General features: G+C 42.4%; 1 protein-coding gene across 5 annotated transcripts in view; it reads left to right on the forward strand.

The window, feature by feature from the left end:
* The first annotated feature begins 4,405 nt into the window (after positions 1 to 4,405).
* The window catches only part of SIK3 (SIK family kinase 3), a 238,827-nt gene continuing 220,606 nt past the window's right edge, over positions 4,406 to 22,626 (forward strand). For all 5 annotated transcript variants that reach the window (XM_040631195.1, XM_040631197.1, XM_040631198.1 and 2 more), the window contains exon 1: positions 4,406 to 4,678. In XM_040631195.1, the coding sequence (XP_040487129.1) occupies positions 4,406 to 4,678 (273 nt within the window). The remainder of the gene's footprint in view (positions 4,679 to 22,626) is intronic.

Here is a 22,626-nt window from a genome sequence, read left to right on the forward strand (position 1 = left end):
AGAGTATGCCAAAATTTTAATTAATATTGGTTGAGTACCACTCTTTTCATTTAGGAGAAAGAAGCACATTGTAAGAAAAAAATTTTATTGGTACGAATATTAAGGAGTTGACCACAGAGTAACTAAGTGTACCTTTCCTTAAGGACCATGTCCTTTTGTGAAAAAAGTTGTCCTGAGTGAATTTTTTTTCTTCTGTACCCAATGTATTTTCCCATATAAAACCAAAGACATATCTCCCTGAGGAAAACTATTGATCCTAAAAGATGATATGGTCACATCTAAGAGTGCAGAAAACCTTTTTAAAAAATCATAGTTAGGGGCACTTGGGTGGTTCAGTCGGTTAAGCGTCTCCCTTTGGCTCAGGTCATGATCTCTGGGTCCTGGGATGGAGCCCCATGTCAGGCTTCCTGGTTAGCAGGGGAGTCTGCTTTTCTTCCTCTCTCTTTCTCTCTCTCTCCCCCTGCCTCTCCCCACTGCTCGTACTCTCTCTCTCTTTCAAATAAATTAATAAATAAAATCTTTAAAAAAAATCATACTTAAAAATCCTTTGGATGATCTAAAGGGTAATTAATAATAATCTAAAAATGCTTCAACCATATCCTAGAACATATGGAAAGTAGCAAGGCTAATTTTTTAAGTTTCGCGTAATAGTTCAAATGGCTCCATTAAAAAGAAAAATGTGGGCAAGCTGAACAGAAAATCCTTGGCTGAAAGCTTATTTAGCTTCTCGTAAGCCCTTTCCCCAAGCTGTTTTACAGCAGGAGACTATGTACTTACTCTGGCTGCTTTGACCTGTTTCTTGACACCCAGGGGGAGCATTTGGGCTTGACTAGGTGGATCCGGGATAGGAGGAGGGAGGGCAACAGCCTCCTTGCTGAGGTGGAAATGCGGAACACAGCCCTCACGAAGACAGGCGTACATTCAGCTCATCCGGGGAACCAGGGCACACCGAGGATTTGGACGATGTGACCAAACAGTGCCCTGATTTCTATGTGATGGCAGAATTCACCACCGGCTAGCAATGCCCTCGTTTGGGAGTATATGGCATGTAAATATGGCATGGCTTCCTGACATACAAAACTTCTGAAGGATGCCCCGCTCGCACCTGCGTGCTCATGTTACGTTAGCTGCTCTTCAGAGCAGTAGTAAGTTGGGCCGATGTAAAGTGAGGGCTGGACTTTCTTCAAGGCCCTGATGGCTCCGAGAATCTTTGGAGCTATGTTGTGAGGTTGCAGTTCTCTTTCAGGCGGCTGGTAAACTGCCCTGAGGACAGGTGAAGAGTGCCTTTAAAATCATAAAAGGGTTAATGCATTACCCCCTACTGCTTATATTCCTTTCCGGGCAGACCTTAGCTTCTCAGAGGTTCTGCATCATTTCTAGAAGGATCTAAGGGCCTACGGTATCCATCAGGAATGCCTTGGTTTGCCCTTTTCAAATTCTAGAAACAAGCACAATGACATTACATAGGGAAATGTCTCATTTTCATCTCTGAATCTATCTTTTGCCTTTTTTTTTTTTTTTTAAATCTTTTGCTTTTCTAGAAAAGAGTGAGTTGGTTACGGAGCTGATTGGGAGCTGGGTGGTGGCCAGCTCTTTGTCTCTATACTGGACTGCAGGGGCTCTGAGAACTCAGTCCCTGGGCCACTCCTCTGAGTTTGAAGCTGGGCGGGAACACACCTACCCACCCGTTTTCTAAAGGCAGCAGAAGTACACACTAAACGGTGAGTCTCACTGTGGACCGACTTACAAGTGAAGCTATCCTGGGTACTTCAGGCCTGTTGTGTAGTCTGCCATTTGTTCCTATGCTTTGGTGCCAGCTCTATCCTGCTCTCATGAATTCCTGAAGTCCTTTTCTTCCTGGGTCTCAACTGAGCTCCTGGGTCTAAACTGAGCTCAGTCACCCTGGGCTTCTGGAGAAGCCATTTTTTCCTACCAGCTCCTCCCTTGACAGGGTTTATAATCCAGTCCAGGAAGATCTACCACTTTCTAGTTCTATGACCATGGCCAATTCTCTTAAGCCAGCAGTGCCTCATTTTCCCTATCTTCAAAATGGGGATAATAATATAATCTGTTTCATAGGGTTGTTGTGGATTCAGGGAGTTCACTTATGTAAACTGCTTCCTGTAGTGTCTGACACATTGTTATTTTCGACTGTGAGTTCCTCCCTAAACCTACCTCAGGCTTAGCACTCAAGAAATCCTTATTAAATGCATACATCTAAACTGTTTTCCTTGTTCCCTGATGATTTTCGCTGCACAATGCCCTCCCCAATTTTCCATGTTCTTCTCACCAGAGAGGACTCTTCAGGAAGCTTTCCAGCAAGTGTTTGTCCAAGTGCCCATAGGACACAGCATCTACTGGCCTCAGTCCATATAGGCAGGAGCACACGTGGTCTAACACACAGCACAGACATTTCAAGTCATTATTAGGGACAAGCATGATCTGCATTTCCTCTTTGGAAGTGAGACCCATGCTCCATTTCCTAGTTTCTCCTCAGAGGCTTCTTGTCTTTGACACCCTCCAGAGAGTGCCAGAAGTTGGGGTACTTGATGCTCCAATGATGTCTATGAGTGGAGGAGAGGCTGGTGACATGGTTTTGGTGCTACTCCTGCAGCCTCCAGAGTAAAAGACTCTTTTTTCCTTGCCTTCCCAGCTAGCTAGGTTTCTGTTGAGACGCCCTCCCCAGGGAGATGGTAAAACTGTGACTCTAGGGCCCAGCGCTGAAGTTAACGCAGAGGCAGGTGAGTGAGGTCATGAAGTGGTAAGCGAGCCTGGCCACACCCCATCATGTGTCTGGGATGGAATGAGCTCAACCAAGGAAAGGGCCTAACCAGCAGAAGAAGCTGAGGACCATGTCATCCTTACCCTCATGTGCTAGTCAAGGAGCCAATTACTGTTAATTGTGTTGGCAATTTGGAACAGCTACCAGGGAACTGATGCAAGGCAATCGTGGGGTGACCTCTCCGTCCCATCCTAGTGCCCGCCATTACTCATAGTCAGATGGGGAACCAGAGGGCTAGAAAACAGCTTGTGGTGGGAGTGAGTACATATGCGCTCTCCTCACACATTCATGGTGCCCTTGGTGTCAGTTTTGGATATTGTACATGCAATGACCTGACGACACAGTTCTGCCACATAGAGAGACATACAAGTGGATAGATCAGGACTGGACTGAAGGAATACCTTTTAACGTTGGAAGTGGTCACAGTCTTCTCTCTCCCCACCCCCCCCAGCCTGTCAAAGACCATCGTGCTGTTGAGAGCCCAGTTGCCTATCCCTCTCCCATCCCCACCTAAAGTGGGTTAAGTTAATCTAGTTAATAAAAGCAGTGGGACACAGTAGAAGGGAAACCCAGGAGCTAGTGAGGGGCCCCGGGAGGATGTGGAATGTCAGATAGCAGAGGAAGGAAGAAAAAAGAACGTGAGATTTATTGTTGGAATTATACATTTGATCACTTTTAATGTCTTCGGAGAGTCCCTGTAAGGAGGGAATTCTTATTTTAGTATTTATTTAGTTTGCCTAACAGACGGTTTTGTCCTTAACCATGACGTGGCTCCCTGGACAAGGTGCACCACTGCTTCATCAGGGTTATACAAGTGACAGAAATAGGACGCAGGCACTGTGACAGTCATCTAGCTATAGAATTGTTCGCAGACGGGTGGGAGGAAAATGACGTAGCCTCTCTGGCCCTCACCCACCCAATGACTGGAATGCATGTTTGGGCTGGTTCCTCCACCCTCGAACACGCGAATCCCAGTTTCCCTATCCCCCCTGTATTCGGTGACTATCAGAATAGTTGTACCGGGTGAGTTGGGCTGTGTTAGGAGAAGGAATTTTACTGAAGAATTCCCCTGTCTCGCTACCAGCTTGGTTACAGTTTCTCGTAGCTATTCCTGCCTTTGCGGCCTCAAGGGCTAAAGTGGGACAAGGCCGGTATTTTTGGTGATGAGGAAACATTTTGTTTTAAGGGAGGCTGGGTGACTGCTGAACTGGGACGGAGGTCACAGCAGGGGTCTCCTTAGCCGTTCCCGGGGCGACTGGGGGCCGGCCTGGTGCCCGGCGCCCGGCACCCCGGCCTCGGGAGCGCTGCGGCGGCTGGGAACTGGCGGGCACGCTTGCGGTGCCCACCATCCCATCCCCAGAGGGGGGCAGCCGGGAGCCAGCGCCAGAGGAGCAGGGCCCACGCGGGAAGGTCGAGCTCGCCGGTGAGGTCACGGTTGCCATGGCTGCGGGCAGTGACGCGCGTCGGCACGTGACGCGCGGTTGCCATGGCGCCGGGCCCTGGCGGCGAGGGCGCCCCGCCTCCCGGAGTGACGTCCGCCAGGCCCCCCCTCTTTTTCCCGCCCCCCTGCCCCCTCCCCCCCGCCGGCTCCCCGCGGCCCGGGAGGTTTCACTGCACAACAAGATGGCGGCGGCGGCGGCGAGCGGAGCTGGCGGGGCTGCCGGGGCCGGAGCGGGGGGAGCCGGGCCGGCGGGCCGCCTGCTGCCTCCGCCCGCCCCGGGGCCCCCGGCCGCCCCCGCTGCCGTGCCCCCGGCGGCTGGCCCGCCGCGTCCCCCAGCCCCGGCCTCCCGCGGGCCGGTGCCTGCCCGCATCGGCTACTACGAGATCGACCGCACCATCGGCAAGGGCAACTTCGCTGTGGTCAAGCGGGCCACGCACCTCGTCACCAAGGCCAAGGTAGTGGCGCGGCGGGAGCGGACGGCTGCGGGGCTGCGCAGCCCGGGACCGTCCGTCCGAGTGTGGCGGGGGCAGGAGAGACCCGCGACGGGGAGGCTGAGGGGTCGGCGCGGCGAGCGGGGCTCGGGATAGTGAAGAGCGTTGGGGATCGGGGACACGGACGGGGAGGGGGCTGTCGGAGGGGAGTGAGGAGGGGGCGAGCCGAGGGTAGGGGAGTCCGGGGAGCCGGGAGAGGGAAACTCCGCGGCCAAGGGGGTCAGGGGGGGCCTTGGAGCGCGGAGACCTGGGGGACCAAGGAGCCGGGGATGGGGAGGGGGTGCTCAGCCGGGGCTCTGCGGAGGGTAGTGGAAGGGGTGATTGGAAAGAAGAGGTTTGGAACTCTCACGGAGCCGAAGACTGTAAGCTAAGAGGACCGTGGAACCAGCAATTAGGAAATCCTAAGGGAATGAGGGCAGGGGGGTAGGAAATGTGGACAGCAGGATGGGGGAAGACAAGGGTAAACTGGCAGCCGGGGGGAGTTAGGAGGGGAACAAGGACGACAGGGGCATGTACCAGGGGTGTGTGGTGGGTGCAGGATACTGGGAGATATGAGGGATCTGGTACCTTATGACAGATGCCAATCAGCGTTTGATCGTCTAAGACTGATGGATGGTAGGAATGGGAGCCCGAGAACCGACGAGATTATTGGAGGAGGCGATGAAGAAAATGGGGAAATGAGGAGGAAGAAAATTACTTTGCTTTTCCGTAGGAAGGGGCTCAGGGAACAGAGGCCCAGGGCGCCCCAGGTTCATGGTGGCACTAGGTAGTTAGGGGTTAAACAATTTGGGAGAGCTAGGTTGCTGGTTATTTTTAGTTGTCGGAGGGTCTGGAATCATGGGCTTTGTAGAGCGCAGGATGGGCTTTCAGCGGTGGGGTGGAAAAGCCTGGTGGGTGACCCAGTAGGTGGATGAGGAACCCAGACACTGGAGGATTACACTCATTGGGCCCTTTGGTTCTCAAGGGATTTGTGGAGCTGTAATAGTGAAATTGGCCAAGGTCAATTAGGAAGCCATATAAGTACACATATACGGTTTTACATAAAAATTCATTTTTTAGGAAATGTGGGTAGCCTTCTTCATTGGAAGTATTGGAATCAAAGTCATCAGGAGGAATCTTTTGGTTTTGAGAGGACCCACAAAGCCCATTTGTACTCCAGATTTCTTGCTTTGCTCAATCTCTCACTTCAATGAATACTTTCAGTGTAGTCATTCATTATATCTAAAACTGCAGTTTGTGTTTTCCTTCAACCTGATGAAGAACCCTTGTAGCTGCTGCTGCTTCCCACCAAAGCCACATCAATTCCTCACCTCCTCAGCCTAGCCCTTATCATTGCCAACCTTGTTTTTGCTTTTATGGCAATTGCTTGTTTTCAGAAGCCAGTAACTTATCTGGGCCTTCTCTCCTGCTCACTCACAACCTGAAGTTCCCTTTTCCCTCCTTTCTGTCAAAGCCTACAAGGGGCCCTTTTTACCAGGGTGGCAGGGTAGGTGGCTGTGGAAAATTGATTGGTCAGTTTCACTTCCTCTGGGGGGCCCCCTTCAGCCTTTTTGTCAGTTTTTATCAGAGGGCCTCAAGTCTGCAGGTCTGAGCTGAATGAGATACCAAAGTCCAGGGTTCTCTGATGTCACCCTCGGACCCTGAGGGGGACTAGACTGAGCCAAGACTTTGGTGCCTCTGTGCCCGTCCCCCCATCCCCCAGGTGTTTACAGTTCTGTTTACTGTTCCCTAAGCCAAAGTTATGTTTATAAACAGCCTTAATTATTCGAGAGCTTTGTTCCTTGTTTCAGTATTTCCTTTTTTTTTTTTCTTTTTACCTCCCCCTCTCTTCTCAGTAATCACATTGAGCTCCTGTGATTATTTTGCTCTGACCTCTGGGGGATGGACTCCATGAACTTAATTGGTTTCCTGGTTTATGGTATTTATGATTTAAATAATTTTGTGTCTTGCAGCCCTTGGATACACCAAAATATTGATAAAAAAAATCTGACAGACAGGGTCGTATGTTTTTGTAAATGTAATTGCAAACAGTTGATTCCTGGCTTTATATATAAAAGAGACATTTTTATCTTCGGTAGTCAGCAAAGCCCGTGGCTAATTATGGCTGATCTGCTTGCTTTCTAATTTTCATGTGTGTGTGTGTGTTTCTTGGGTTTTCTCTGAGGCCTTGGTGTCCTTTAGGACTGCAGCATTTTAAACATTAGCTTGTTTATAAACGGGTGTCACTGTTTATGTTGGTTTTTATCTTTGATCATTTGTGGTGTGCAGTTATGTAATTCATATGTATGGAAATATTTGAAATCCTGAATGAGACTGAACGAAATGGCCTGGACAATGAGTTGCATGTGTGCGAGGACCACACCAGCACTCATTTGTGTTTCTGTAGCAGTGTGCAATTTCCTAGTTACAGTTACAAGCGCCCTATCTTTTGCTGCTGAAATTACTCTGACGACACGAGTGAAGCTTAATTCACAAGGAGTTGTCATGTGCTCTGGGTGAACGAGGAGCATATTTTGGCCTGCTCCCTGGTTATCTGAATCCACTCTGGAAGGGATTCTTAAATGCTGACAGCTTAGATGTGCCTAACAGCTGTTGACATACAGTGTGATGGCCTATTAAGGCCATGGTGCGGTTATATAACGGCGAGGAAGGTGCCTAGCTAGGTACTAGTAGATGCAGGAGCTGCTGTTTCAGTTGCTCAGGGAGCTAGATTTTCCTCCCCATGCACTGCAGTATTTATTTGACTGATGCAGTCAGGTCACTTGGAACCAAAGAGAGTTATTATTTTTTTTTCCATCTCTTTCCAGAATCTATAATTTTTTGTTTCATCTTTTAGAGGTCTGTGATTGTTTTCTTTCTCCTCTTCCCCCTGTAAGCCACTGAATGGTCTGGGCTTTTCTTAAAACTGTGAGTAACAATCAGACTCAGGTAATTCAGATGCTTGTATTGCTTTAAGGAGGGCAGGTCATCGGTGCTTTCTGAACATCGGGGAAGTATTTATGATCACCTTTTCTTACATGCACCATCCATTCCAAGGACGGAGAGCTAAAGTAAACTTCATTTATTGACTAAGCTACTGCCCTCTGTCCAACAATAAGTGGTGAAGCTGGCTTTTTCCCAAATTCTGTGAACTCTCAAACGTCCTGGAGTGGAACCCTGGACTGAAGAGAATCAGTAGAGAAGAGGAAAGAGTTTCCTGTTAGGTTGTTGGTGACTTCTGCAGCACGGCCTTCGTGGGCTCAGACTCGATATTGGCAGCTCTGCGGTGCTTAGAGCATCGTTGCGGAACAGGTACCAGGAGAGGAGGTTCATCTGTGACCCACTTTGGTCAGCAGCTCACCCTGGCTGTCTTTTTCCTACCTTCTTTGATATCCCCCCCCCTTTTTTTTTTTTTGTGATAAGTCTTAGTCTGAGATTTTCTGGCTGTGTTCTTTTGGTAGGACACTGTTAAGTATTAAATTGAAAAAAAAGGTTTTCTGCTAATTATACCTTTACTGATTGGATGAATGGGAACAAAGAGTAGATATATGTTGTATGTGTTTTAAGAATGTGTAACTGTACAAGCCATTGGTCCAATACTTATAAAGTGTTATTTCAATGCATATGTATCACGCGCTTGCTACGGGGGTGTGGTAAGAGCTTGAGCTTTGGATAAGGCTGCCTGGGTTTGAATCCTCTTCTGCTTAATAGCTGGATGATCTTGGGTCAATTATTTACCTTCTCTGTGCTCGGATGCGGTCATCTGTAAAATGAGATGACAGTAGTACTTACCTCACAAATTTGGGGGTTAGGAAGATTAAATAAGATAATATATGGGAAGGGAGTGGAACAGTGCCTGGTGCATAGTAGGCATATGGTAAAGTCAGTAGCAGCTGCTGTAGTAAGAAAGATGAGTAGGACAGAGCTCCCCTCTTTTTGCTTTTCATCTGTTTGGAACAGTCCCTGAATGCATATGCCATTTGTTTTTTGTAGGTAGAGGTCATCTTCATAGTATGCTTTCAGTGTAAAAAAATGAGTTAGCTATTATTTCAGATGCCACTTTGAGATATTTGGGTTGAACTCCCATGGACTATGGGCTAATTTCATGAAATTGACATTTTAAAACATAATTTTCCATTAGTTAAACTTTTTTTTTAAGGAAGTTCTATGCCCAATATGGAGCTTGAACTCATAACCTTGAGATCAAGAGTCACACGCTCTACTGACTGAGCCAGCCAGGCACCCCTAAACTTTTTTTTTTTAAAGCAATTGTGAGACTTGTCTAATGAAAATTGGGACTAACACTGGCTTTTGCTTTGGGCCGCCCCACATTTTTAGTGTGTTTGTGTAACTACTCTTTGTTACATTGGTGATGGAACAGAATTTATTTGAGTGCACTCCACCCCCCCCCCCGAGATTCACCTCAATCTGGTAGAGAATATGAAGAAATATTCCTACAAACTTAAGAATACATTTGCATTTGGGTGCACAGTGTGCTACTTTGAAGGCCAAGGTCAGGATTCTTAACTTTAGATATTACACACAGAAAACATTTTGCCCCGTGACCCTGTTCCAAATGTGGACCAGCCATGACATATGTGTGTGCTGTGTGGTTTAGTGCAAACTCATTTCCATGAAGGGAACGACTCAGAGTGGGCAAGCGGTAGTATTTTCACTTCTAAGTAAGAGTTTAATGGAGCAGAGTAGATGAAGCTTGTGTTCATGAGAAGGCCGAAAGCAAGATTCATTGGTAAATAGAAAAGAGAATTGTATCAAAAAGAAAATGAAAGGAAGATTATACTAGATACATTTGAGGAAGATAGTTCCATCTTTAGGTAATCTAAAAATGACTATTGAAAGACAACTGACTTCATTTTGATACAGTTATGATGGGGTTACTAACTTTGTTGAGATTTTGTGAAGAGCTAAGATTGATTTGGACTAGTTTCTCCAGAGTCAAAATACCAGTATTCCACTTTCAACATCAAAGCTGTTTATTTTAACATTCTGACTTTGGTGCCAGCTCCCTAGAAAGTCATAGATCTGGCTGAAGCCAGAGGTGCCCAGACTAGTTATTTCTGTGCCAGAAGCACTGTTTTCATTTTCCAAGCATCAATCTGGCGAATGTTTTCTAGTTCACGGCATGAAAGAGAACAAAATGGATGCTTTGAAGAGAAAAAGAAATGCTCTCTACTCACCAGCACCTCTTTAATTCTAAAAGACATCAATAATACCTTTGCACAGGGATGGAACCTTTCCCTTATCCATCCATTCATTCAGCATGCATTTGCTGAATCCAAATTTTGGGTCAGGTTCTATCCTGGGCTCTTGAACTTACCAATGACAAGAGAGACAAAAAGCTCTTGCCTTCTTGGAGCTTACCTTCTAATGCAAGGAGACAGACAAGAAACATGTAAACACATAACTTCATATAGCGATGAATACCGTGAAGAAAATAAATGGGCTAGAGAGTGTCTGGGGGAAGGGTGCTGACACGTAGAGTTGTCAGGGAATGCCTTTCCAAGGTGATGAGATATATGTATATAGATATTTTGTAAGATGGTGGCTATTTTATTATTTTTTTTAGAGGGGGGGCGGGGCAGAGGGAGAGGGAGAGAGAGAATCTTAAGCAGGCTCCATGCCCTGATCACAACCCTGAGATCATGACCCGAACCTAAATCAAGAGGTGGGTGCTTAACCGACTGTGCCACCCCGGTGCCCCACAAGGTGATGATATTTGAATTGACACCTGAATGATAAGAAAAAGCCAGTCTGGGAAGATTTGGAAGACAGAACTGTCAGTGCAGAAGAAATGGCAAGTATAGCAGTTTTGGGATAGAAATGAGCTTGGTTTATCCAAAGATTAGACCCAAGGTCATGGTGCCTAGAGCTTAGTGAACAAGGGGAAGGATAGTAAGGGGTGAGGTCAGAAGGTAAGGGGCCAGATCATATAGGTCTTATAGGCCATTTTATGGAATTGAGTATGAAATAGGATTGGCATCAGAGGATATCACAGCAGAGCTCTGGTATCATCTGACTTATAATTTTAAAAATTCATGCTGGTTATTTTATGGTTAAGGGTAAAAATGCTTTTTTTTAGTGCATTCTTCAGGTAGGGGAGGTGTTCAATTTTAACAACTTACATTCTTTCACATCTATAAGAGAATGACATACATTTTCCATATAAATTAAACATGATCAGCCAACAATATTTGCTGATTTGGGGGGCACAAAAAAGATCTTAGACATGTTCTATTCCACCTCTTTCTTTTCCAGAGTCTAGAAAGATGGATTTCATGGAATTTAGAATCTTAGGCTTTTAGGGACTAATTAAAGTAGTTCGGACCAATTATCCATTAGATTTTTGTCTCTTTGGTATCACCCCTCCCCCACCTCCAGTTTGCCCAGAATCCTACAGTTCGTTAATGGGGGATTTGGAATTAGAATCCAGGCATCCCTATTCCTAGTTAACTGTACCCTGACTCCTCTAGTCATAGAAAACATTGTCCTTGCCATCGTGATCTTTTATTAAAGAAACAAGATGTACCTACTAATTAAAGTCCAAGAGATTTATCATTTCTAGTAAAACAAATTCCAAAAGTGAAATGCCATGATAAGAGAAAAAGTTTCCAAGTAGGGAGGAAGACTGAATATACCAACACTGTATTTCATCTGTCCTTTTGGCATTATTTCACTCTTTCATTTCTGTCATTTACCAGCAGTCCTCCATGGGTCCATTGCTTTGCCTTTAAATCCTGCTCAAATATCCCTTCTTGCCCCCTTGACTTGACTGAGGCATCAAAAAAAGCTTTCATGGGGTGCCTGGGTGGCGCTGTCAGTTAAGCATCTGACTCTTGGTTTTGGCTCAGGTCGTGATCTCAGGGTTGTGAGATTGAGCCCCGTGTCCGGCTCCATACTCACTGAGGAGTCTGCTTGAGATTCTCTCTTCCTTTCCCTCTGCCCTTATGCTCGCTCTCTCTCAAAAATAAATAAGTTTGTAAAAAAAAAATATCCTTTCAAAATACTAAGGAAGTGAAAAAAGGAAAGCAATGAACACAGAAAAGGCAATGACCGTAAACACAGTCTGCCTTATATAGTTTTCTTTCACCAGTGTATCTAGTTTACTCCCAGGGAATATGAGTAATTATGCTTTTGCTCTGTTGGGCTGGTCTGGTCTGTCTTTGAAAGGACCTTTCTGAGATGGACTCCTTACCAGATCACTACCAATTTCTAGGGCATGGTGCCATCTTTTAACTCATTAAGAGGACTGGTCACCAAGATATATACCCTTGATGACGCAGGGGAGGGCCAGTTATCTAGGCCTCCTCTTATGTGGTTCTACTCTCTGGTTTAAGAGTTACACCCAGGGGTGCCTGGCTGGCTCAGTTGGTAGAACATGCAACTCTTGATCTTGGGGTTGTGAGTTCAAGCCCCACATTGGGTGTAGAGATTACTAAGAGCTACTATGTCTGTTCCCCAGTGACTGACCTCACTCATCAGGTGAGTCCTTGCTTCCTTCTAATAGTGAGTACTTGGTCCCTTTGGCATAATAGTATAGTTATACTGTCTCGTGGATGATTGATAACATCCAGAGAATGAAAATTATATACATTCTCAGGGACTTTGTCCTAATGTAATAAATAATTGTTAAATAACTGGCCTACGCAATGCCTTTGAGAAGCCTCAACAGCCTTGGATGAATTAGCTTGAAAGCGCTTGTTTTGGATCTGTTCAGAATACAGTTCCTTCAGCCACTACAAACCTGTTGGATGAGCCATGGTGAGGTTCTGCTTAGGAAGATATTTGTTTAGGAGGTGTGCGATCCACTGAAGACAAGAAAGCTCTGGCTGCTACTTACGTCATGTCGGAGTTTAGTTTGTCAGAAAGGTAGGAATGAGATTGTGAATACTCAGCCTCATTTCCTAGAAACTGAAAAGGAAGGAGAAATACACCTATGGCCTGTTCAAGCTTGTCTGTGTGGGCTGCGCTCACTCAGTTGGATACTTTTGGCTGGTTGTCTTAGACTATGTTTAAGTTTTGATTAGGAAGTTCTGAGAATTTTCAAATTTCTGCCTAGTTTCAGCTCTAGTATGTGCATGCTTACCAGCAGTGTGCTTTAGTTCCCATTGCTCCCTTCCGAAGAACTGAATGCCGAGATTCAGGTTAGCTAGTCACATTTCTTTAAGACTGAGTTTTTTTGGGAAAGAAATTTTTCATTCATTCATTCTAGCCATCCATCCATCTATTCATCCATCCATCTACCCAGTGAACTTTTGAAAAATTATTTATCAAAAGCCAGGAATGGATGCTATCTGGCACAAAATTCAAAAAGTTCAAATTTATATATAATGAAGTTAAGTTGGCCTGCCACCCCAGTACTTAGCCACACAGTTGTTTTTTTTTTTTAGTCTTGTTTCAGAAATATTTATTAAGCTCTCCTCTGAATCAGTCCAAATGCTGTTTGTGACATGCTTGAAGTTTCTAGAAATAATTTTACTTAAAGTTAAAAAAAGAGAGAAAATAATCAAGCTTTTAATGCTTGTTAGGAGGCACAGTGTGTAATTTAGTGTAAGCTCCATGAGGGCAGGGGTTTTACTCTGTTGTCTGCTGCTGTGTTCTCAGTGCCTACTCCAATGTCTGTAAATACTCATGTAGTGAATGGATATCAGGATTAAAAAAAAGGGAGCTGAGTTTGTTTTTATAAACCCTTAATATATCTTAGAATTTTACGATCAAAATTTTCTATCTTCAGTTAAGACATTAAAGAAAAGTAATTTTCTTTTTTTTTCTCACAAATCTCTGGGTAAGGAGATGCCACAAGCTTTCTGGGCAAGTAATTTATTTTTGGCATATCTCAAACTTTCGTTATTAGGAAGTTCAGTATATCCAAAGTAAATCCTGCCATTGAAACTCTAGTCCCTTACTTTAAAGGGAAGGTTCTTTGGTACCCAGGCTCCTGGTGGGTTGTCTCCTTCAGAAGGCCCTGAGGTATATGCAGCATGGCCAGCTAATGCCTCGCTTTGTCTCTTCTGCCTTGGAGCCTCTCTTCCTTTGCAGACTTACCAGTCTGTCTTGGGCTGCTAGCACTTCCTGAAATAATTTTAAACTCCGTGTTGAGTTACCTCTGGTTCTTTTCTTTATATCAAGTGATCTGATTTAAAAACAAAACAAAATGACTTCTGGGTCACTGGCCCTTAACTTAAAGGGGTTACTTTTAATGGTCCTTATTACCTTTAATGGATTAATTCAACTAGTATTTGTTGTGTCATCTGTATGGAAAAAGTAGCAACTACTGGCCCTACAGGACAAGAAGATAAATTTTATTCTCTTCTGGGTAGACTGTAGGTGAAGTTAAAGGAGTAGTTGAATGCTTACAGCTTGAGCCTGATAGAGGAGGAAGACAAGAGGTAGCCAGCATAAACGTATGCAGCCCAATAGCTTATTATTATTAGACTTTCTTCTACCCCCTTGCCCTGTTGTTGTTTTTGTTTTTTTGTTTTCCTGATTATAAAAGTAATTTTTGCTCATGGAAGAAATTTGGGGAAACCTCAGGAAATTTTAAAGAAGCAAAGGGGAAAAAAAATCACCCTAATCCTGTCACCTAGAGGCAACAGTTATTAATATTACAAAATACATAATTGGGATCCTATTGTTATACTATTTTATTCCTTTTCTCTTTTATCATTATAAGCATTTTCCCATCATTGGAAGCTCTTTGTAAAAATAAATTTTAATGGGTGTATATGCTTCCATTGTCTGACTATCATTTTTTGAAACTTTTTTCATAATTGAAGATTCTTCCCAGTTTTTCACTCTCAAGTTCTCTGTGTACCCATTTTTGTACATGTGAAGTCTTTGATGCACTTCTGACTTTTTGCTCAGGATAGATTGTTGGAAGTGAAATTACTGGGTCAGAGGGTACACATGTTTTTAAGACACTTGATACCTGTGTTGCCACATTGCTTTCCAGAAAGGTCGTGCCAGGGTTAGCCTCCCGGGCATGTCCGAGGAGTCCTCCTTTCTTTATCTTGTATCCCCTCTGCCTCTGGAGGCCCTGCTTTGCCTCTGAGCCTAGGGTGTCAGCTGTAGGACAGGTCAGAAGAGACTTAGGAGCAGCTGCCTCTTCTTTCATTCCCTGAGCCCAGCTTGGACTAGGGAAGAGCAGAGTGAGTGTGACTCTTACCTTTCGGTCGTTGGTGAATCATCATTCTCCCCTGACCTTTCACAACCAGATGCAAACCCACATTGGAGAGCCTTACCTGAACCCTGGCTTTTAAAATAACTATTCTTTGGTGAACCGAGTGAGAATTTCAGAGATTAATGAAGGTTGTAATTTACCCCTCCCTCTTTTTAAAGGTAAAAAGATGGTGAAGGGAATTGTAAGGGAGGTAATTTTGTGAGTAAATACGGTGATGCAGCAGCCCTGTTATGTTTGGGTTTGCTTATGTACTCTATGTGTTAGTTAGGAGGTTTTCAAGGGTAATTGGGCAATATGGGATATTGTTCTTAGAATGTTTTGGGTTTACTACTGCTGTATTTTGGGCATCCAGTGATAGGCTCATTTATCTGCAAGAGAATACCTCTTATGCAGTAAGTCTGGATTATGACTTGCTTGGTTAATTGGGGTGAAAAACAAATGAAGTCGAGAAATCAGAAATAATGATACATACACTTTTAGTATTTTAATTTAAAATATACATAAGCATTCATTCACTGATCTTTTTAAAAGTGTTTATTATGGAAAATTTCACATGTAAGCAAAAGTAGAGAGACTAGTATAATGAACCCGCATGGACTCATCATCACCCAGCTCATGCTGTTACCGCCTCATGACCAATCTTCCATCTGTACCCCTTCCCCATTCTTTCTCTCTAGCTTATTTTGAAAGAAATTACACAATCCTATCATTTTATCCAGAAATATTTTGGCATGTATCTCTAAATGAGGATTCTTTTTCAAAAAACATGACACCGGGACCATTATCCTACCTAAAACAACAGTAATTCCTTATTGTCATTAAGTATCAAATCAGTGTTAAAATTTCCCTGACTGTCACACATATATATATATATATTTTTTTCTCCTTTTTTTAGACCACTTATTTGTTTGAATCAGGGTCTAAATAAAGTCCGTGCATTATAATTGATTGATGTCCCTTAAGTTTATTGTTTTTTTTTACTTTGTTTTACTCTATAGATTTCCCCTCCTTGTCTTGCGCTTTGCAATTTGTTTAAGAAACACATTGGTTAATCTTTTGATGTAGGGCCAAGGCCTTTCTTTGTGTATTGATGTCTTGATTGGAGTTCCTTCATCTTGTTTGCATTAAACATACCCATAGTTTATCATCTATGATTTCTAGTTTGTTTTGCTTTTTTAAAGCAGAGCATGAATTGAAAGGCATTTGTGAAGCAGTATGAGTACAGAATCCCTCTTGAGTTTTATGATTCCCTCCCCCCCAGTCTTTTGCATCTGTCTCATCTACATCTCATTTGACTTTACCAAGTCTCTTTAAGCATTCAACTTTGTTTTCATAGAAACAGGCCTTTCTTTTCTCCCTGATTTCACATAACTAATAACAAGAACACCTGGTAAAAATAGGCTTGGGAGAAAACAATTTTTGGTAAGCATGCAACTCAATGGGCGGGAGCAGAAATGTCTAGGAGTAAGTGGCCGTCCATTGGGTCCAGGTTGTTTGTTGGGACACCAGTTGTCTCACAGAGTGAAGGGGAAGCATTGGTTATTTAGGCAGGTTGGTTGGGTGGAGGTGGATTAAGAGAGCTTCTACACAAAGGTAACATTATAAATAAGTGAAAGTTGTTAGAAATTTGGGGACAAGATATTTTATAGAGTCTTTTATTTATAGTGTATACTTCAGGGTGGTATTTTTGTCCACATTAGTCAGAGTTTGCATGAACGGAACTGAATTCGATAATGGGCCAGTGTGGTTAAAAATTTGGTGAGGCAACAGCCAGTCTCTCTGGTTTAAAAGGTTTATATCTGTTCACTGCCAGTGCAGTGCTCCGTGGAACACGTTGACATTTTCATGTAGTAAGTTGTTTTCTGTTCCTGGCAAAAAAAATCTTGGTTCATATGCCACAAGAAGCAGAATTGTTTTTATTGTGGAAGGCAGGAGCAGAGCTGTGTGTTTCTTATTTGGATTAGTTGGGCACCTGCAGGATTTCTTCTTTCTTTCGCTTCCTGCCTCCTGTTGTCCTTTCCTTCTGTCAAAATGTTCATTATAGCGTTGCATAAAGCAGCATTCGGACAATAGCTGAGTTTTTTTAGTAGCTCGTTTTTCCAAACCCTCAAAATAATGTTTTTAGTGATTGCATGTTCTTGGCTTACTTTCCATTTCTCCATCAACAGTGATATTGTTATTCTAGTCAAATGGGACAGTTGTATTCCAGCAATGATCTCTGTGTCTAAGTCAGCTGCAGAGACACCACATTCATATATTATCCCGAACTATCTCACATGTATACAGTAGTCCGGGGACATAACTAAATTTGGGGGTGATACTTTTGGACCTCTATAAAGGATTTTACACCCCTTGCGAATAAAATCACTCGTTTGAAACATGTTGCTCATTGACCTCTTTGACATATGCAGAGGAGTATCCAGTGATTTCAGCCTGCTGCCTCTTCTGATCTCATTTTTCTTCTTCCTTTTCAGTCAGCAGCTGCATCCAGTGCCCTGCTCTCATTGAGCTCTTAGTAAAAGGGGGACTGTTCTACTGAGTCACAGCCTCTTACATCAATGGTGGTTAGTTGTTTTTTTTTGGGGGGGAGGGGTCAATGTGGACTCCATTTTGGAGTCACAATGAATTTTAAAACCAAATTTCAGTTGTGTTACTACCTAAATTTCTCTTTTTCTTATGCTAGTACTAGTGTTTTCTGCTTTTCCAGCTCTTTGGGGAACCTTATGGGCCCATCCAAATTGCCCGAGGCAGTCCATGGCAATGACTTGAGCATTGGTTTGGGAGTAAAGGCACATGTTGGGAGATTTGATTTTTGATAGCTGGCAGTTTTCTTTGGCCAAATCACTTAACCTCATGGTGCTTCCAGTTTCTTTTTTTGCTTACATTATATATATATAAAATATATTTATAATATATATAAATATGTATATATTTATTTTAAGAGCTTTATTGAGATGTAACTCACATATTATGCATTTCACTCAGTTCAGTGTTTTTAGTATACTCACAGAGTTGTGCAACCATCAACACAATCAATTTTAGAACATTTCCGTTCCCCTTAAAAGAAATGGCAGGTACCTATTAGCAGTCATTACCTGTTTCCTCAGCCTCCTTCCTCCAGCCCTAAGCAACCACTAATCAATTTCTATAGATTTGTCTATTCTGGACATTTCATATAACTAGAATCATACAAAGTATGGCTTTTTGTGTCTGGCTTCTTTCACTTAGCGTAGTGTCTTCAAGGTTCATCCATATGGTAGCATGTGTCAGAATTTCATTACTTTTGATGGCCAAATAATATTCCATGGTCTGGGTAGGCTGCATTTTGTTTATCCATTCGTGAATTGATGGACATTTGTGTTGTTTCTGCCCTTTGCCTATTATGAACAATGCTGTTATGAACATTCACATACACGTTTTTGTGTTGGACATATATTTTCATTTCTCTTGCATATATATACCAAAGAGGGAAAGTGCTGGATCATATAGCTCCATGTTTAAATTTTTGAGGAGTTGCCAAACTGTTTTCCAAAATGGCTGCACCATTTTCCATTCCCACCAATAATGTATGAGGGTTGCAGTTTTTCTCCATCCTTGCCAAAACTTGTGTTCTTTCTTTTTGACCTAGCTATCCTAGTGGATGTGGAGTGATATTTCATTGTGGTTTTGATTTGCATTTCCGTAATGACTAATAGTGCTGAGCATCTTTTTTGTGTGCTAATTGCCGGTTTGTACATCTTTGAAGAAGTATCTAGGTTTTTGCCTGTATTTTAGTTGGGCTATTTGTCTTTTTATTGTTGAGCTGTAAGAATTCTTTACATATTCTGGGGGCGCGTGGGTGGCTCAGTCATTAAGCGTCTGCCTTCAGCTCAGGGTGTGATCCCAGCGTTGTGGGATCGAGCCCCACATCAGGCTCCTCTGCTATGAGCCTGCTTCTTCCTCTCCCACTCCCCCTGCTTGTGTTCCCTCTCTCGCTGGCTGTCTCTCTCTCTGTCAAATAAATAAATAAAATCTTAAAAAAAAAAAAAAGAAAGAATCATTATAAAAAAAAGAATTCTTTACATATTCTGGATACAAGTTCTTTATCAGATACATGATTTACAGATATTTTCTCCCATTTTGTGGGTTGTCTCTTCACTTTCTTCATGGCTCTGTTTGCAGCACTAAAGTTTTTAATTTCGATGCACTAGTTTCTTAATTTGTCAGGTTATTCTAACTCTGAGATAATATGCTCTGTTGTGAATATTTTCTTCTATTTTTCTCATTCTCTTCCTTTCTCCCACTTTCAGGTAGTTCTCCCTTTTCCAGGGCGTTTTGTAGCCTCGAAGTCTCTTTTAAAACATCTATGTATGTATCTATCTGATACATGTGTCTTACGACATAAGCAAGCTTTACAAATATATAACATAGGCAGTTGTTTCCTCTCTCCAGAGAAAACATTGTTAACATTTTATAACCAGATTTTCCTATTCATGTGTTAACATTTTATATTTTTCAATAAAAAGGGATCATACCACACATATAGTTTGCTACTTGTGTTTTAATTTAAATAGTATATGTCTCATATTCTTTCATGTTAGTACATTTTGCCCTGGTCTCAGTCTTTTTAATGGCTGCAAAGTATTCCATTTTAGGGGAATACTATAATTTATTTAGGTTGTACCCTATTGATAGGTTTAGGGTTGTTCTCAGCTTTTATTTATTGATTTTTATCACAAATTATGTCTTAATATTTCTGCACATTCGTATTTGCACATTTGTGCTAGTGTTTCTTTTCTGTTCCATTTATTTGCTGTTGCATTATTTACTATTCAGAAGACTCAGACTTAATTTTTAAAATAAAAAAAAAAACAAATGGAAGAGTTTTATTAGGTCCTACTTCGAGTAAATGTCCCAAAAGTTACGTATTCTTTTCTGTTAGGATATTTACAGTGTTAGGATCTTTTTTTTGAAATTAGGTTCTTAATTTTCTCCATAATTTAATAGAATAATTTCACTAGGAGAGGAATGCCTGCGTCGAAGTATGAATGCTTCAAGTTTTATAAATGTTGCCAAATTGCCCTCCAAGAAAGGCCAAGCTAATTCACTCAATTCAGGAGTGTACCACAGTGCTCTCTCTGTTCTCTTTAGCACTGGCAACCAGCCATCTTTTTAGAGAGTCAGTCTGACAGGTAAAAAAAATGTCATTTTAATTTATAGTTATTTATTAGTGAATTATCATTTAATTTGTCGATTGGCTATTTGTATTTCTTCTTGGAATTGTCGGCGTCCTTTGTCTACTTTTCTGTTGTGCTTTTTGGCCTTTTCTCATTATTGCACAATAGCTTTTTGAATATTAGGGAAATTAGGTACCTCTAAAAATATTACAGATATGTTTCTGTGTTTGTCTTGTGACTTTATGTGTATATGTATTTTTAAAAAAATATAAAATGTAAACATCTTTATGTAGTCAGGTTTTTCTGTTTTTTAGTTTATGGCTTCTCATGTGGTTTCTGTCCTCATTCTAATCTTATAAAAACATTTACCCATGTTTTTGTCAAGTACTTTTATGGTTTTGTTTTTAAATTTAGATCTTTGCTTCATGTGGAATGCATTTTGGTTTAAAGCGAATGAGAAGGGATCAGTTGTGGAATTTGCTGGAGTTGTAACTTTACATTTATTTTTGTGGTTATTCATAGTTTTCTTCTCTCACTGGACTGTCAGCTCCATGAGGGCAATGGATGGTGTAATTTTTTCCCCCTTGTTCTTATTTTCAGTGTTGAGCACAGTGCCTCCCTCATGCTATGCCCTCTGTTTACTATCTTTTTCTCCAGATGTCTAGCTCATTGTATCCACACAGTATCTTGAATAATTATTTCTTGCTTGATTTTATTTTATTTTTTTTAAGATTTTATTTATTTATTTGACAGAGATAGAGACAGCCAGCGAGAGAGGAACACAAGCAGGGGGAGTGGGAGAGGAAGAAACAGGCTCCCAGCAGAGGAGCCTGATATGGGGCTCGATCCCATAACGCTGGGATCACGCCCTGAGCCGAAGGCAGACGCTTAACCGCTGTGCCACCCAGGCACCCCTCTTGCTTGATTTTAAAATGCAACTTTATTACAAAATCTCCAGATGCTTGGGTACATTTCCAAGCTCTCTTAATTCATTGATTGTACTGTCTTTACTTGCTTTGATACTGTGTAGCTTTAATTATTATAGCTTTCTCCTACTTAAAGCATATTTGGAAGGTCAGCCTCAAACGTTCTTAAATATACCACTTTGGGAAGCCCTGTGATCTCCTTTAGTAAAACTTTTTGCTAGCCCTTAGAAAACATTCATTTAACTTGCTGATTAAACATTTAATCTATTCTGAGAGTCAGCCTGCAAAGTGGAAATGATTTGGGGGTGTTACTTGCCAGAGTTTTTCTAGTATATGACATCCTTAGTTCTGGCTTGACATTGTAAGTGTTTTTTCAGAAATTCTCATTTTGTAGTCTTGGGCATCTCTAGAAAAACAACATTTTTCTCACAGTCTTTTAATGCAGAATACACAGGGTAGGTGGCAGAAAGGGCATCAAGAAATTATGTTGGCACCCAGCTGACAGCAAAGCAGATAGTGGAAAAGCTATTGCTTAAAAGTGGTATACAGGGGCGCCTGGGTGGCTCAGTCCGTTAAGCGTCGGACTTCGGCTCGGGTCATGATCTCAGGGTCCTGGGATCAAGCCCTATATCGTGCTCCCTGCTCAGCAGGGAGTCTGCTTCTCCTTCTCCCTCTCTCTCTCTCTGTAATACATAAATAAAAAATCTTTTAAAAAAGTGGTATACAGAATTCACATCAGCAACCTTGATTTTTCACCTCACGCATGACACATTTCTTTCCTATGGCGTGCAGTATTGGATTGATTCGTTGGCTATGACCTGAGTGAAGTTCAGGTAACATTGCTAACTGACCATTTTCTGTTTTCTTTAGTGTACCCTCTGCTCTGTAAAACATTCAGAATCCTTTGTCCAGTCGTCCTTATGCAGAAACCAACATTGGGGTCTTATGTGTGTTAGAGAAGTTTAATGCCTGGAGAACAGAGCTAATGGAACAGAGTGTACCAATCGTGAAAGAATCCTTGCTTTTCTTTCTACTGGAACATTATTCCAGAGTACTTCAACAAAACTCTTAATTCTAAATAACTGCTGATTTACAAGTGTATTTTCAGACGGTTACCCATTTTCTTTGAAAAAAATAGCGGTTTTGTTCTTTCAGACTTTTCTTTAATAAGCCTAACCATGGATTCTAGAAATATTAAAGTAGAAAAATACTCAAGTAGGTTTGTTTGGGACCCTTAGTCTCCACCCTGGAATTAAATACCACTGAAAATAACCCTGGAATGAAGGGTTTTTGTGTGGCAGGACTAGTGGACTTACACGATTCTTCCTTTTGCAAGTCTCTGTTGATGGAAAATGGGCTTACTTTTCTCTTAGTTGTGTTCTTGACTTTTCTCAATGCTAGTCTTAACTGCGAGATTTTGAGGTAGTTAACTGTTCGAGCACACCAATGAACAGCTTGTTAGTAGATGCTATCTCGTGTTGATGAGGTTCTCTGGAGATTTACTGTGCTTGCAAAACACCTGTCTGTATTTGAGCTGTGGTAGGTGGTTGGCTTTTGTGTTTGACTGGAGATTTGCTCCAAGGAAAGCAAATAGCAGTTGGAAAAAGGGAGAAGGGAAAAGAAGGAGTCAGCAAATTTCTATATGCTTTCATT

Source organism: Ursus maritimus, unplaced genomic scaffold, assembly GCF_017311325.1.
Source record: "Ursus maritimus isolate PB19 unplaced genomic scaffold, ASM1731132v1 scaffold_16, whole genome shotgun sequence".
Taxonomy (NCBI): domain Eukaryota; kingdom Metazoa; phylum Chordata; class Mammalia; order Carnivora; family Ursidae; genus Ursus; species Ursus maritimus.